The 17,292-nt window shown below is 45.5% G+C and overlaps 1 protein-coding gene across 8 annotated transcripts in view; it reads right to left on the reverse strand.

Annotated features, from left to right (window-relative positions):
* The window catches only part of cfap20dc (CFAP20 domain containing), a 492,691-nt gene that overhangs the window by 216,642 nt on the left and 258,757 nt on the right, over positions 1-17,292 (reverse strand). For all 8 annotated transcript variants that reach the window (XM_072280490.1, XM_072280488.1, XM_072280492.1 and 5 more), the window contains one exon: positions 245-381. In XM_072280490.1, coding sequence (XP_072136591.1) covers positions 245-381 — 137 coding nt within the window. The remainder of the gene's footprint in view (positions 1-244; positions 382-17,292) is intronic.

Consider the following 17,292-nt stretch of genomic DNA (forward strand, 5'->3'; position numbering starts at 1 on the left):
GATGTGGGTATTGATATAAACAGAGTCCTGAGTTTGCTTACATTCACTAAGGCAACATACAATTTTGCATCTCCTCTGAAAGCTGACATATTAGAAAGCGCATTCCTTAGTACAGTACTAGCCAAGACCAGGAGCGGTGAATCTCTTTGAGAGTGCGTCCCCATATTGGCAATACTGTTCTAAAAATTCACTCATGTCATGATAATTTGAGCAGATTATCACTGATTACTTTAAACTTACTTACATCTTTAGATGCTGTTGTGCCAACTCGTTTGCTGATAGCTGGAGGTGGTCCAAGCACTTTTGATCCAAATGCAATGTGTGATATATCTTGGTTCCTGACACTACGTGCGCTGACTGTTCCACGACTGGAATGCTGGTCTGAATTAAAACAGAAGAATGTTCCTCAGAAGTTATGAATATTCTCCCTCCTCTTACAAGCTACCATTTAAATGTTCAGCAAAATAATTAAAAATGGAAAGCAAAAGCAACAAGACAATTTAAATTTATGCCATTGTTACAAATGGCAGAATTAAATATAAATAGTTTCCAAAATCAGGAAGAATAAGAGATCAAATCAAAGACTGTGCAAAGGCAATGTCTAAAAAATTACTTCTGTCAAGTAAAGGTAAGTGAAGACATGAGCAATATGCCCTCCTGAGACAGAGACAGTAAGTCAAACTAATTATTTTGATATAATCAAAGTAGAAATATTAAGCAGACTAATAAAGCTCAGAACAAATAAATCTCAAGGGTTTTGTAAACTTGACTCAAAGAGTCAGAGCTTATTCAGAAGTTTTCTGGGAAATATTTCAGAAATAGTGGTAGTTCAAAGAACAATGAAATAGCTTAATGAAACAAGCGCTTTAAAAATAGTGATTAAAAAAGAGACAACTTCAAACCCATGAACCTTACTTTATTTCTTCAAAATAATGGAACTGTTTGAAAAGCATGATAATGTACCTGAAAGTGGTAACACATGCAGGCTGACCAACACAATCCTCGCTGATTTGATTTGACACAAACATATTTCATTGCATGTTTTGATGTACATGTGACAATTAAAGCTAATCTTTTATCTGAACAATCCAATAATCAGTGAAGCTTGGAAATAGTCTATCTTACCCTACCAATACCTTTGTATTTTTTTTAAAGCCATTCCAAATGAACACTGAAAAATATTCCTGGCACAGCATAAACCCTGTGTGCAGTAGCAGAGTGGCAGACTTTGGTGACTAAAGGGAGTTTTAATTTAATATTCAAAAACTCTTTGCTTAACATATTTACATAAAGCATTACTTTCCCAGCTAATTGGGTACCAGCTAGAACTCACTAAATTAAGTAGGTGACTCAGTACTGCTGCCTTTGAGCACAAATCATGGCCTAAGACTATCAATTGCAGAGGTGTAGAGCCTATGCAGAGTGAGATGTGGATGATTAAAATATTTTGAGACTGGTATGATATACTGTAGAAGCATGTGGGAGTTGAAATTGTGACTATATGTCCACCAAGCATATTAACTTGAGGATCTTCAGCTCAGAGTTGATGACCTGACGTCTGATATTCAGACATAGATTTATTAAAGAAGGAGCAGGGTTACCTGGATAGATCTGTAAAGGAGGACAATTAAGAGGGAAAACCTGGAGACAGTCTACAGCCCCCGATACCTATGGTGTGTTCGTAACATCATTAAAGACCCATCCCATACCTGCCATCTTAGCCAAGACAGCAAAACTGAAAAACAGTTTCTTCCTGAGTCAAGTTAAGAAGCCAAGTTTATTGTCTTTGAACGATATACATGTATATAACGTATATAACCATATAATGTACATAGAAACAAGACATAATTTATTCAAACCAGGGTGTAAAGCACAGTATTACATATAACATTTTCATTGACTACAGCTCTGCCTTTAATACCATCATTCCAAATAAACTGATTGCTAAGCTCCGGAAACTGGGCATTAGCACTCAGATCTGCAGCTGGATCTTCAGCTTCCTCACAGACAGGACCCAGGCTGTAAAAATAGGGGACAAGCTCTCCTCTACAGTCACTCTGTGCACCGGTGCCCCACAAGGCTGTGTACTCAGCCCCCTGCTGTACTCACTGTACACCCATGATTGTGTAGCCAAGTTTCCATCAAACTCAATATATAAGTTTGCTGATGACACAACAATTGTAGGCCGTATCTCGGGCAATGGTGAGTTTGAGTAGAGAGAGGAAATTAAGAACCTGGTGGCATGGTGCGAAGACAATAACCTATCCCTCAACGTCAGCAAGACGAAGGAATTGGTTGTTGACTTCAGAAGGAGTAGTGGACCACACAACCCAATTTACATCGGTGGTGCGCAAGTGGAACAGGTCAAAAGCTTTAAGTTCCTCGGGGTCAATATCACAAATGACCTGACTTGGTCCAACCAAGCAGAGTTCACTGTCAAGAAGGCCCATCAGCACCTTTACTTCCTGAGAAAACTAAAGAAATTTGGCCTGTCCCCTAAAACCCTCACTGATCTTTATAGATGCACCGTAGAAAGCATTCTTCCAGGGTGCATCACAACCTGGTATGGAAGTTGTCCTGTCCAAAGCCGAAAGAAGCTGCAGAAGGTCGTGAACACGGCGCAGCACATCACACAAACCAATCTTGCGTCCGTGGACTCACTTTACACTGCATGCTGTCGGAGCAGTGCTGCCAGGATAATCAAGGACACCACCCACCCAGCCAACACACTTTTTGTCCCTCTTCCCTCCGGGAGAAGGTTCAGGAGCTTAAGGACTCATACGGCCAAATTTGGGAACAGCTTCTTTCCAACTGTGATAAGACTGCTGAACGGATCCTGACCCAGATCTGAGCCGTACCCTTCAAATATCCAGACCTGCCTCTTGGTTTTTTTGCACTACCTTACTTTCCATTTTTCTATTTTCTATTTATGATTTATAAATTAAATTTTTAATATTTACTAATTTTTACTATTTTTAATATTTAATATTTGTAATCCAGGGAGTGGGAAGCGCAGAATTAAATATTGCTGTGATGATTGTACATTCTAGTATCAATTGTTTGGCGACAATAAAGTATAAAGTATAACACACATAACACATGAAGGTACAGATAAAATCTACAGATGAGTCACACATAGATAACCAACTAAAGTGTATTAATATTAAATTTTGTAAGGTACATAACAGATTAACCATTGGAACTTTGAATACAATGCAGCAGGGAGTTCAGAAGCCTAATGGTCTGGGGGAAGGAATGGTTTCTCATCCTGAAAGTCAAAGAGGGTGCTGGATGGATTGGTGGGATCCTTGATAGCACTAAGTGCCCTGTGTATGCACTGGTCCTGATAAATGTCCCTGATGGATGGTAGAGAGACCCCTATGATCCTCTCAACTGTTCTCACAGACCTTTGTAGGACTTCCAGTCCAATGCTTTGCTGCTCTAACACCAGATGGAGATGCAACTTGTCAGGATGCTCTCAATGATTCTCCTGTAAAATTCTGTTAAGACGGCGGGGGGGGGGGGGGTAGGGGGGAATCAGAGCCTTGCTTGCCTCAATCTTCTCAGGAAATGGAGGCGCTGCTGTGCCTTCTTGTTCAGGGAGTTGATACTAAGGGACCAAGTGAAGTCATCTGTGATATGAACTCTCAGAATCTTGGTGTACTTCACTCTCTCTAAGGAGGAGCCATGTATTTGCAGAGCGGGATGTTTCGTTTGGACCTTCCTGAAGTCCACAATGATTTCCTTTGTCTTCTCCATGTTCAGGCTTAGGCTGTTCTTCTCACACCAATCTACCAGCCCCTCCAATTTCTCTCTATACTCCAACTCGACATCATTCTTATTAAGCGCAACCACTGTTGTGGCATCCGCACACTTGATGGCACAGTTTGAACTGGATCCTGCGACACAGTCGTGTGTCAGCAGTGTGAACTGTAGTGGGCTGACCACACAGCCTTGGGGGCACCAGTGCTCAGTGTAATAGGACTAGAGACATCGCTGCCCACACAGACTGACAGTGGGCTTACTGTTAAGAAGTCCAGTATCCAATTGCAGAGTAAGGTGTTGATACCCAGCGAGGACAGTTTCCCTACCAGTTTTTGGGGTATGATGGTGTTGAATGCTGAACAACAGTCTAGCTTATGAGACCCCACTTTCCAGCTGGGACAGAACAGAGTGGAGGGTTGAGGCTATTGCGCTGTCAGTGGATTGATTTGAGTGATAAGCAAACTGGTAAGGATCCAATGTAGCCAGGAGAAAGGGTTTAACGTGCTCTATGACTAGTGCTCAAAGCATTTTATATAGTTGATGTTAATGTCCCCGGATGCTAGTCATTTAGGCAGGTTACATATATGTCCCCATATACAACCCTGAGAGTCATTTTCTTGTGGGTATAATCAATAAATCCATAATAGAATAATAACCATAATAGAATTAATGGAAGACTGCACCAACTTGGGCCACCAAATGAGGCTAGACAGTTTGGCAACACACACAAAATGCTGGAGGAACTCAACAGGCCTGGCAGCATCTATGGTAAAAAAGTACAGTCGACGTTTCGGACCAAAACCTTTCAGCATGACTGGAGAATAAAAGCTAAGGAGTAGATTTAAAAGGTGGGGAGAGGGGAGAGAGAACCACCAGGTGATAGGTGAAACCTGGAGTCGAGGGATGAAGTAAAGAAGTGGGAAATTGATTGGTGAGATGAGGTGAGAGAGGGAAAAGGGGTTGGGAAATAGAGAAGGAGGGGGTCATTACCGGAACTTTCAGAACTCAATGTTCATACCATCAGGTTGAAGGCTACCCAAATGGAATATAAGGTGTTGTTCCTCCAACCTAAGTGTGGCCTCATCACAACAGTGGAGGAGGCCATGGATGGACATATCGGAACGGGAATGGGAAGTGGAGTTAAAATGTGTGGCCACTGGGAGATCCTGCTTGTCCTGGTGGGCAGACGGAGTGTGGATGCTCGCCGAAGCAGTCTCCCAATCTACGTTGGGTCTCACCAATGTACAGGAGGCCACACTGGGAGCACCAAATAACCCCAAAAGCCACATAGGTGAAGTGTCACCTCGCCTGGAAGGACTGTTTAGTGCCCTGCACGGTAGTGAAGGAGGAGGTGTAGGGCCAGGTGTAGCACTTGTTCTGTTTGCAAAGGTAAGTGCCAGGAGGGAGATCAGTGGGGAGGGACGAATGGATAGTGGAGTCGCCTAGCGAGTGATCCCTGTGGAAAGCAGAAAGTGGGGGAGAGGGAAGGATGTGCTTGGTGGTGGAGTTCTGTGGAGGCGTTGGACGTTTCGGAGAATTATGTGCTGGACATGGAAGCTGTGGGGTAGTAGATGTTATAAAAATGTTCAGTTTGGGTCTCCTGTCCATTCTCCGCAATAGTAGAAAGGTGAAGAGGGCATGTCCAGGATGGTGAGAGTCTTCATTGATGGATGCCATATTCTTGAGGCATCACCTTTAGAAGATGTCCTCAGTGGTGGGGAAGGTGTTCCTGTGATAGCTGTGGATGGATCTAAGATGCTCTGTAGCTTCTTACGATCCCATGCATTGGAGCCTTGAGCCTGCTCTGTCATTGCATCATGGCTGATATCCCTCTCAACCCCACTCTTCTGCCTTCTCTCCATAACCTTTGACACCCTTACTAATCATGAAACTATTAAACTCCAATTTAAGTATACTTTACCTTAACAGATGTTTGTGGCAATGAATTCCACAGATTCACCTCTCTCACTACAGAAATACCTCCTTATCTCTGGGACATCTTTCTATTCTGAGGCTATTCCTAGACTCTCCTACTATTGGAAACATCCTCTCCACATCCACTTTATCTAGTAGGCCTTTCAATGTTTGACAGGTTTCAATGAGATCCCTCTCATTCTTCTAAATTCCAGTCAGTACAGGGCCAGAGCCATCAAAAGCTGCTCATAGGTTAACACTTTCATGGGATCATTCCCATGAGCCTCTCCTGGGCCCTTTCCAATGCCAGCACATCCTTTCTTAGATAAGGTGCCCAAAACTGCTCATAATGCTCCAAGTGTGGTCTGACCAATGCCTTACAAAGCATTGCATCCTTGTTCTAAGATTCTAGCCCGCTCAAACTGAACGCTAACATTGCATTTGCCTTCCTTACTACCAACTCAACCTAAAAGAAACCCTTCAAGGAATCCTGCAAGTAAACTCCCAAGTCTGTTTGCACCTCTCATTTCTGAATTTGCTCCGTATTTAGAAAGTAGTCTTCGTTTCTTTGGCCAAAATGCTTGACCATACATATCTCTACACTGTACTTCATCTGCCACTTCTTTTTTTATTCTCCTAATCTGCACAAGTCCTTCAGTAGACTATCTGCTTTTTCAGCACTATTCTGCCCCTCCTCCTATCTTTGTATTGTCTACAAACATGGCCGTTGTGATGAGAATACACATAAAATTAAGATGTTTGCTGGCTTGGGTTAGCATCAGTGGCATCAGCAAGTGGTCTGCCACCTGTCCTCAGGGGAAGGAGAGATAAGGAACAATGGAGCAGCGTCTGGAGATGTGTAATGAAGGGACGGGAGAGAGAGCTGACTGGAGCGGCTCCCCCTTTGAACCCTGAACTGTTTGAAGTGATGGACAGGCGATACCCTAGCAGGGGGATAAAAAGGGACAGGTTCACTAAGGCAGGACACACACGACACCCGAGGTAACAAGACCCTGGAAGCGGTGCGCCTCTCACGAGTCGGTGGGAAGTACCGGACCTTAAATGCACAGGGTGGAAAGGTACGATCAGCGGGAACCCGGTGTGTGTCCACCCTCGCTTGGGTGCCGGATTCACTGCAGAGGATCGACCGCATCTGGAGGAGAGGTCACAGTTGGTGACCTCAGGTGACATCACCAAGGACCTGCCTGAAAGCTGCTTGTGAGCAATATCGCCGGTCTGTGAGTGGAAGCCATATCTGAATGATCAGTCGTTCCCGTTCTCTCTCTCCCTCCCTCCACGTTGTCCATCGCCATGGCAACGATTACTGCGAACTGAACTAAATTGGACTGAACTTTTGTGTCACTTTGAAATTTGGTCATTTACTCCTAGACAATGATAGAGCTTGATTGATGCTGTTATCTTAATTCTGTGCACATGTGTGTTTATCATTGCTGAACTGTTGCATTTATTATCCTTTCGATTACTGTGTTGCTTGTTTCTTTAATAAAACTTTCTTAGTTCTAGTAATCCAGACTCCAACTGAGTGATCCATTGCTGCTGGTTTGGCAACCCAGTTACGGGGTACGTAACACCGTCAATTCCATCATCCAAATTATTGGCATATAATGTGTAAAGAAGACGACCAAACACCAACCCTTGTGGAACGCCACTAGTCATCAACTACCAAACAGAAAAGGGCAGCTTTATTCCCACTCTTTGCTTCCTGCCAGTTAGACAATCTTCTAAACATCTTAATATCTTTCCTGTAATACTGTGTGTTCTTATCTTGTTTAGAAGCTGTACATGCAGCACCTTCTCAGAGGCTTTTTGAAAATCCAAACAAACAACACCCACTAACTCACCTTTGTTTATCCTGATTGTTATTTCCTCAAACAATTTCCACTTAAGGAAATCATGCTGACTTCATCCTATTTTATCATGCGCCTCTAAGTACCCTGAAACTTCAACCTTAATTATGAACGCCAACATCTTCTCAGCCACTAAAGTCAGGCTAACCGGCCTATAATTTTCTGTCTTTAGCCTCCCTCTCTTCTTAAAGAGTGGTGTTACATTTGCAACTTTCCAGTCCTCTGGAATCATTCCAGAATCTAGTAATTCTTGAAGGATTACTACTGTTGCCTTCACTCACCATTTATGCCACATCAGGTAGTGATGCAACCAATTCATATGCTCTCCATTGGACGTTATATCTGTAGAAATTTGATGAAGTCTTTAGTGACATACCAAATCTCCTCAAAGTTCTGATGGAGAAGAGCCACAGATACGACTTCTTTGTGATTGCATCAACATACGGCTCAGATGATCCTCCGAACTTGAAGCTACTCACCCTTCCAACACTAACTCTACAATAAGGACTGGAATGTGTTCTCCCGACTTCCTCTTTTCTGAAGTCCACAATCAATTGCTTGGGCTTGCTGACACTAGTGCAAGATTTTTGTTGCAGCATTACTCAATTAGTTGATCTATTTCACTCCTGTATGGCTCTTCATTGTCATTTGAGATTCTGCCAACAAGAGTCATATCATTGGCGAATCCATTCTGATTCAAATGCATAAGTCTGAAGAGGGCTTGGCAGGGTCGGTGTTAAGATGTTTTCATCTAGTGGAATAGCCACAAACAAGGGAACACAGTTACAAATTAAATGGTCATTGAAAACTGAAGTGGGGAGAAACTTCCTCTCAGAGGGTAGTGCATCTCTGGAATTCTCTGCCCCTGAAAGTGGTGGAAACCAGATCATTAGATATATTTAAGGTGAAGACAGACACATATGAGTATTTGAAAGACTGAAGAATTGATGGAACTGAACAAAACAAGATCTGAGGCCATCATACATCACCCATGATGACAGTGAAGGTGGGGTACACTTTATGGGTCTGACGGCTTACTCCTGATCCTGTGTGACGAGAGAAAAGCAGTACCCTTTTAAGGTACTAATACCCTAACACCCTAAGGTGAAGTTAAGGGGGGTACTGAGTGATGCTGCCAAAAAGAGAACGGTGCCTGAGAAATGGGAATCATTCTGAACTTAGTAAAGAAGGACCAGATAAAATAAAGAATATTATGGTGGTCTAGTGAGAAACACAAAAACAGTCTGTGAAATTTCTACACAAGTTAAAGCTGGATTAAAAGTCGAGTCAGGAAAAGCTGATATTGAGAGACACAGGAAATGGTATAGAAATATATTAAAATTTTATCTGTCTTCATTGACTGGATGCGTGGCATGCAGCTAAGGAGACAATGAATGTATCAGTTGTCATTTTCCATTGAAACTATAGATTCAAATTTAGCAATTGTAAATCCACCATTTAAAGAAGTGAGAAAGAGCTATAGATTAACTATCCTAACTTCAATTGTGGGGAAATTGGATGAATTTATAATTGAATTGTAATAGGATATTTGAAATATATAATAGGAATTGGCAGAGTCAAATTGGATTTTCAGATGTAATGTAAATTGTGTTTGGGTTGGCTTTTCTAACCCCTTTCATGCATAGTGTGAACAGAGTAGATCTAAAGAGGACTTCTGAGTCATCGTTACAGCTGCTAAATCATATTTCTGCCTTATTCAACAATGTAGCTGCCTTTTCCTTGGCAGGACATGATTAGAAGTATTTAGATATCAAACTAGCCCTGTCAGTGTTATCTGATTGATAATTGGCTTTAGTGTGCTGACAAACAGGAAAATGAAATGATAAATATGCAAGCTTGTATGTGGAGAGGCTGTTGCAAACCAGCTTCAACACAACAAGCTTCCAAATTTAATCACATTCACATGTATGTGCAAGAAGCTTCAAATTAGTATACTGAAGGTAAAGGTCTTCACATTAAAATTGCAAGGAAAGGAGGGAGGCCATCTTGCTATAGTTCACTGCCTCTTCTTTGCTCTGTGTGTGTGAGAGTAAGAGCATGGCTAAGAGCAAGAGCGTGATCATGAGTGTTGGAGTGAGTGCATACCTGTCTAAGGTCAATGATGAATGCTTTCAGATAAGATATGGGTGAGTACACAATGAGAATGGCTAAAGTTCGAAGCAGAATTGAAATTGGAATCAAAATCAGGTTTAATATCACCAGCATATGTTGTTAAATTTGTTAACTTTATGGCAGCAGTACAATGTGTAACACTTAGCCCTAACAACCCACGTTCGTCTAGGGGAAACCGCTGTCTGCCCGCCAAACTATGTCTTACGTTTGTGTAGATGCAGCGTAATGCATCCCGGTACAACCCACAATGTAAAATATCAGGCAGTACAGAATGTATGTTTAAACGATTACACTTTATAAACTTTACTGTGACTATGGAGTTAGTAGAGAAACAGAAATATAAAATAAAAAGGTGTCAAGAATAGGGATTATACAATTCATGCACAACGTTGGAGCTCACGCAATATCCCCAATCCACCATTCGATTTCCTCTGAACTCCATGACCCTCGGACTGGGACCAACCACGGTGGTCTATCAGCGCGTGTTCCGCAAGTCCGTCCTCTTTGCCTCTCCTCACCGATCTCCCCCGCACTCACCCAGGTTCCCACACATACAGATAGAATAACATGATTTCCATTGGTTAGTTCCCCATTATCTATAATTATAACCCAAACATTTCAGCTCCCAGAACAGTACCTCATTTGTTAACATTAGACAAGCCATTTCATTATAACACTACAGAGAAGCCATTTTATTATTAGCAGTTGACAGTTACCATTACAGTTAATATTACTGAGAACCCTACATTCTCCCCCCACCGAATTTAGTCATGCCCTCATGACATTCAGATAATTCGCCAACCCTTCCTGCAAGACTCAGAGCCCAATCCAAGTGCAGAAAGCAGTGACATAACTCCCCAAAACAGTAGAGGTCACACTCTGCTCCTCAGGCGGTACACAGGCCAACCTCTCTGGGGGGGGAGGTCCTAATCCTCTGAGACCTCTGTACCCCCTCTTCTAGATCCTCTGGCTCAGACACTACAGGAGACACTTTGGGGCTACCTGGCGAAACCTCCCGCGATCTGTCCCTCAAACCCCTCTGCAACTCGGAGCCCCCTGTCTTGGGTGCAGGCCCCACTTCCTCTCCTCCCGAGTACTGCTGCACATCCTGTTGCCCACCAATAGCCCCCCTCACCTCTACTGACGCAGTGGGAGAAGGACGTGGAGTCTCTTCCTCCGTTATGGGGAAGTTAGCGAACGGTAGCATGTACCACTCATCTGAATCAGTGTCCCTTTCCGGGGCTGGGCCCGGCCAATCTCTTTCGTGGTGGGCTCTTCCATCGCCCCGCACTTCCACAGAGTCCTCGTACTAGGTGTAGACTCCAAGTTAGGCTCTAGGTCTGCCTGCACCTCTTGTCCCAGGGGCAACAGGTGGTTCCAATGAAGAATCTTGACAGGCCCATTCCCCTCCTCGGGCCTCACCCGGAAAACCGGTAGGTTTGGCATGAGACTCTCCACCACATAGGGTGTGGCCGCCCAGCAGTCAGCCAACTTTTGCTTTCTAGGTAATCCCAAATTCCTTATGAGGATTCGGTCTCCAGGCAGGAGTTGGGAGAACTTCACTTTCTGGTCATACCTCCTCTTATTTCCCCGATTTTGCTTGGCGCCCGCCACCCCAACCAATTCGTAAGCCCTTTTCAGCTCTCTCCTCATATCAGACACATACTTCAGATAAGGCTTCGGCTGTACGTCACCCGTGTCAGTCCCGAAACAGAGGTCAAAGGGCAACCTCGCCTCATGCCCAAACATCAGATAATAGGGCGAATACCCAGTAGCTTCATTGCGTGTACAGTTGTAACAGTGAACCAGATGCCCAATATGTTGACTCCATCTGCTCTTTTTGCTGATCTCCAAAATCCCAAGCATGTCTAACAAGGTCCGATTAAACCTTTCAGACTGTGGATTGCCCTGCAGATGATAGGGCGTGGACCTCAATTTCTCAACTCCCAGCATGCCCAGTAACTCATAGATGAGCCTACTCTCAAAGTCCCGTCCCTGGTCACTATGTATCCGCCGGGGAAGGCCATAATGCACAAAATACTTCTCCCACAACATTTTTGCCACCATAGTCGCCCTCTGGTCCTTGGTAGGAAAAGCCTGAGCATATCTAGTGTAGCGGTCTGTGATGACAAAGACATTAGCCGTGTTGCTGACATTGGGTTCTATGGACAGAAAATCCATACACACCACGTCCAAGGGCCCAGTACTCTGCAAGTGTGATAGAAGAGCGGCCTTCACAGGCAGTGTCTTCCGGTGTATGCAGCGAATGCACGACTTGCAGTACTCTTCATTCTGGGCCAGTAAAACCTGTCTTTGAGCAATCCATAGGTCTTTTCCACCCCCAAATGTCCAAAATTATCATGCAGTGACTTCAACGCAACCTTCCGATACTTCTCAGGCAGGACCAACTGCCAACACCGAGGTCGGTCCGGGAGTGACGTTACCCAGTATAGAATTTGGTTCCTCCACTTCAACCGAGGCCATTCCCTCAGTAATGGAGGTACCAAACCATGTTTCGCCTTCTCCGCCCGTGCCATATCCCCCTTCTCCACCATGTACCAGACAGTGCCAATGCCTGAGTCATCTCGCTGAGCAGATGCCACTTCCTCAGAACTCAATTCCGGCAGCTGTTTGGTCTCCAGAGCAGTCAGGTCACAGCAAACTGGGGGCAGGGCATCATAAGAAGCCCACAATGGGTCCACTGCGTGATCTGCCCTCCCCTTCATGAACCTCCGATAATAACCACAGAACTCCAAGAACAAGCGCAGAGCGCTCACAGTCTGGGGCCTTGGCCACATGGTCACCGCTTCTACCTTAGACAGGTCTGTACCTACTCCATCCCACAAGATTATGTGCCCAACATAGCTAACAGATGTCTTGCAGAAATGGCATTTGTCCAGGGAAAGTTTTGACCCTTCCTCCTTCAGTCGGCTTAGCACCTTCAGTAGCCTCGCTTCATGTTCTTCCAAGGTAGATCCAAATACTATCAAGTCATCCAAATACACCAACACTTCAAGCAAATTCATATCCCTCACCGTCTTCTCCATGACCCTCTGGAAGGTGGCAGGGTCTCCCGATATGCCCTGGGGCATCCTTTTGAACTGGAAACGTACCAGAGGGCATATAAATGTCGTCTTCTCTTTGTCGGCCTCACTCATCAGGACTCCTCAAGTCCAGCACTCTAAACCATTTCGCCCCACTCAGACAGGCCAGAACATCTTCGACCCTTGGGACTGTATACTGGTCAGGGATGGTGCGCCTGTTCAGGGTCCTACAGTCCACACACATGCATACCTTTCCGTTCTTCTTCTGGGCCACTACTATTGGTGACGCATAAGGGATTTGGAATTCGGGATTCGGGATTCAGAGATGATCCCAGCTTCCCTCAACTAACACAAGTGCTGCCGCACATCTTCCACACCTGGAGGGGCCAGTCGCCACAACCTCTCTCTAAACGGGGTGTCCTCAGTCACCCGGATGGTGTGGCGAGTGCTCTTGACCCACATCAGACTCGTCAAGGGAAAAAACATCTTCCAGCTTCAACATCTTCTCCACCAACCTTTGCTTCCAACCCGGCAGCACAGGAAAGTCCCCAAAGTTAAAGGCCTCAGCAGTCAACTTGCCTCTGTTGTCCAATAGCTCACCTGCGCACCCCCCCGCCCCCCCACCCCCAGCAGGCCTCACGGGGGTGCTAGACATTACTGTCACTAGGAACAAATGCGCCAGAGGCATCTCTCTCTTAAAGGTGATTTCTCTCTTCGTGGTGCTCCGGACAACCACCGCCATCCTGCTCCCCTGTACCACCGAGGGCCTCTGCACTTCGGGACTCACCAGCACCCCAGCCAGAAATTGCGACTCCCCCTCGAGGTCTCCTGGGGTGTCCACTAAAAGGGCCTCGCCATCAGGCACTCTGGGAAACCTAGGGGTTCCCATCACCCTTGCTACTTCCCCAGGCCTTATTACCTTAGGTTTCGACTGGGTGCACCACATAGTCCTTCGTTTAAATTCAGTATCCGGCCCAGGGCGGCTCCGCACTTCCTCAAAAGCAGCTCGAAACACTGGGTGCGCAGCCCAGGTCTCCAAAAAGTTCTCACTTGCTTTCTCCTTACAGGCCTCCATGAGCCTCCACACCACAGGGGTGTTGGTCCCCACCAGAATTGAAGCACCCCCCCCCCCACCCCCAACCGTACGGACAAACCAGCACTAACATCTCCAGAACTTCGGACACTCCCACATCGGCTTCTGAAGACTCCAGTCTCACTGACAAATACCCATCATACGGGTAATCACCAGCACTGATGCCCCAAATCTCCAGCACACTGAATGGCGTCAGGAGATAATGCTTTAAATACTGGTTGTAAAACGAACGGTATAGTAATATAACCTGCGACCCGATGTCGAATCTGGCTTTAGCATAGTTTCCCTTTATCCATAGCGACACGCTGAAGCACTGTCCCACTAATCCTTCCGAAATCGGGTCTTTTGCTTTCGGGGGTTCCTTGATACATTGCTGGGAACGTGTTCCCCCAGAGACACCAGGCCTTTTTCTCACTGGGTCTCCTCTGTATCCCAACACCTCTCTCTGCTTGGATGCCCGGGGACTCGCTCCCCGAGGGGCTCCTTGCCACACACATTCCCGCTGGAAGTGGCCCTCTTCCCCACAGTTATAGCACGCCCCCCACCACTCACATTCTCTCCGAAAGTGTCCCTCTTTTCCACAGTTATAGCACACGCTACCGGCCACCCCTCTTCTCACAGACCCCCCCACCATTCACAGCCCTCTGTGCTGTCCATCTCCTGGACCGGGGGGGTGGGGGGGTCCTGCCTACCGACCCCTCAGTTCTCAGCTCGGCCACCACCTCCTTTATCAATTTCCGGGTGGAGCTGGTTCTGCTCACTTCACCACCAGGGACTACACCTCGGGATTTCACCCCACTGACATAGTCCTCCAGCAGTCTCAAACGTTTTCATCCCCCCTCATGTCTCTGATCAGCTGAACGAACGTCGGAGAAGGGCGTCTTTTATAGGACTGCCAGCGACTCCAAGCAATCTTGTCCTCAGCCTGGGCATCCCTAGTTACCTGATCCATCCAAGAAAGGGAGTTTGTGGAGTCCCTCCGAGATGGATTCTTAGAACAGCTTGTACTGGAGCCTACCAGAGAGAACGCAATTCTAGATTTAGTGTTGTGCAATGAACCGGATTTGATCAGGGACCTCGAGGTAAGGGAGCCATTAGGAGGTAGTGACCATAATATGATAAGTTTTAATCTACAATTTGAGAGGGAGAAGGGAAACTCGGAAGTGTCAGTATTACAGTTGAACAAAGGGAACTATGGTGCTATGAGGGAGGAGCTGGCCAAAGTTCAATGGAACAATACCCTAGCAGGGATGACAGTGGAACAGCAATGGCAAGTGTTTCTGGGAATAATGCGGAAGGTGCAGGATCAGTTCGTTCCAAAGAGGAAGAAAGATCCTAAGGGGAGTAAGGGGAGGCCGTGGCTGACAAGGGAAGTAATGGACAGTATAAAAATAAAAGAGAAGAAGTATAACATAGCAAAGACGAGTGGGAAGCCTGAAGATTGGTAAGCTTTTAAAGAGCAACAGAAGGTAACTAAAAAGGCAATACGCGGAGAAAAAATGAGGTACGAAGGTAAACTAGCCAAGAATATAAAGGAGGATAGTAAAAGCTTCTTGAGGTATGTGAAAAGGAAAAAAATAGTTAAGACCAAAATTGGGCCCTTGAAGACAGAAGCAGGTGAAGTTATTATGGGGAACAAGGAAATGGCAGACAAGTTGAATAGGTACTTTGGATCTGTCTTCACTAGGGAAGTCACAAACAATCTCCCAGATGTAATAGTGGCCAAAGGACCTAGGGTAATGGATGAATTGAAGGTAATTTATGTTAGGCAGGAAATGGTGTTGGATAGGCTGTTGGGTCTGAAGGCTGATAAGTCCCCAGGACCTGATGGTCTGCATCGCAGGGTACTTAAGGAGGTGGCTTTAGAAATCGTGGACGCATTGGTAATCATTTTCCAATGTTCTATAGATTCAGGATCAGTTCCGGTGGATTGGAGGGTGGCTAATGTTGTCCCTCTCTTCAAGAAGGGAGGAAGAGAGAAAACAGGGAATTATAGACCGGTTAGCCTGACGTCGGTGGTGGGAAAGATGCTGGAGCCAATTATAAAAGATGAAATCACGACACATCTGGATAGTAGTAACAGGATTGGTCCAAGTCAGCATGGATTTACGAAGGGGAAATCATGCTTGACTAATCTTCTGGAATTTTTTGAGGATGTAACTATGAAAATGGACAAGGGAGAGCCAGTGGATGTAGTGTACCTGGACTTTCAGAAAGCCTTTGATAAAGTCCCACATAGGAGATTAGTGGGCAAAATTAGGGCACATGGTATTGGGGGCAGAGTACTGACATGGATTGAAAATTCGCTGGCTGACAGAAAACAAAGAGTAGCGATTAACGGGTCCCTTTCGGAATGGCAGGCAGTGACCAGTGGGGTACCGCAGGGTTCAGTGCTGGGACCGCAGCTGTTTACTATATATATTAATGATTTAGATGAGGGAATTAAAAGTAACATTAGCAAATTTGCCGATGACACAAAGCTGGGTGGCAGTGTGAAATGTGAGGAGGATGTTATGAGGATGCAGGGTGACTTGGACAGGCTGGGTGAGTGGGCAGATGCATGGCAGATGCAGTTTAATGTGGATAAATGTGAGGTTATCTACTTTGGTGGTAAGAACAGGAAGGCAGATTATTATCTAAATGGAGTCAAGTTAGGAAAAGGGGAAGCACAACGAGACCTAGGTGTTCTTGTACATCAGTCACTGAAAGCAAGCATGCAAGTACAGCAGGCGGTGAAGAAAGCTAATGGCATGCTGGCCTTCGTAACAAGGGGAATTGAGTATAAGAGCAAAGAGGTCCTTCTGCAGCTGTACAGGGCCCTGGTGAGACCACACCTGGAGTATTGTGTGCAGTTTTGGTCTCCAAATTTGAGCAAGGTCATTCTTGCTATTGAAGGAGTGCAGCATAGGTTCACAAGGTTAATTCCCGGGATCGCGGGACTGTCATGTGTTGAAAGATTGGAGCGACTGGGCTTGTATACTCTGGAATTTAGAAGGCTGAGAGGGGATCTTATTGAAACATATAAGATTATTAAGGGATTGGACACACTGCAGGTAGGAAGCATGTTCCCGCTGATGGGTGAGTCCAGAGCCAGGGGCCACAGTTTAAGAATTAGGGGTAGGCCATTTAGAACGGAGTTGAGGAAAAACTTTTTCACCCAGAGAATGGTGGATATATGGAATGCTCTGCCCCAGAAGGCTGTGGAGGCCAAGTCTCTGGATGCTTTCAAAAAAGAGATGGATATAGCTCTTAAAGATAGCGGAATCGAAGGTCATGGGGATAAGTCAGGAACTGGACACTGATTGTGGATGATCAGCCATGATCATAGTGAATGGTGGTGCTGGCTCGAAGGGCTGAATGGCCTACTCCTGCACCTATTGTCTATTGTCTATTGAACCACCTGTTTAGCCCAAATGACCCCCCGGCACCGCAGCCCACTAAGCCGTCACTCTAGCCGAAAAAGGTACATGAGCAG

This window comes from Mobula birostris, chromosome 16 (genome assembly GCF_030028105.1).
Source record: "Mobula birostris isolate sMobBir1 chromosome 16, sMobBir1.hap1, whole genome shotgun sequence".
Lineage (NCBI taxonomy): Eukaryota > Metazoa > Chordata > Chondrichthyes > Myliobatiformes > Myliobatidae > Mobula > Mobula birostris.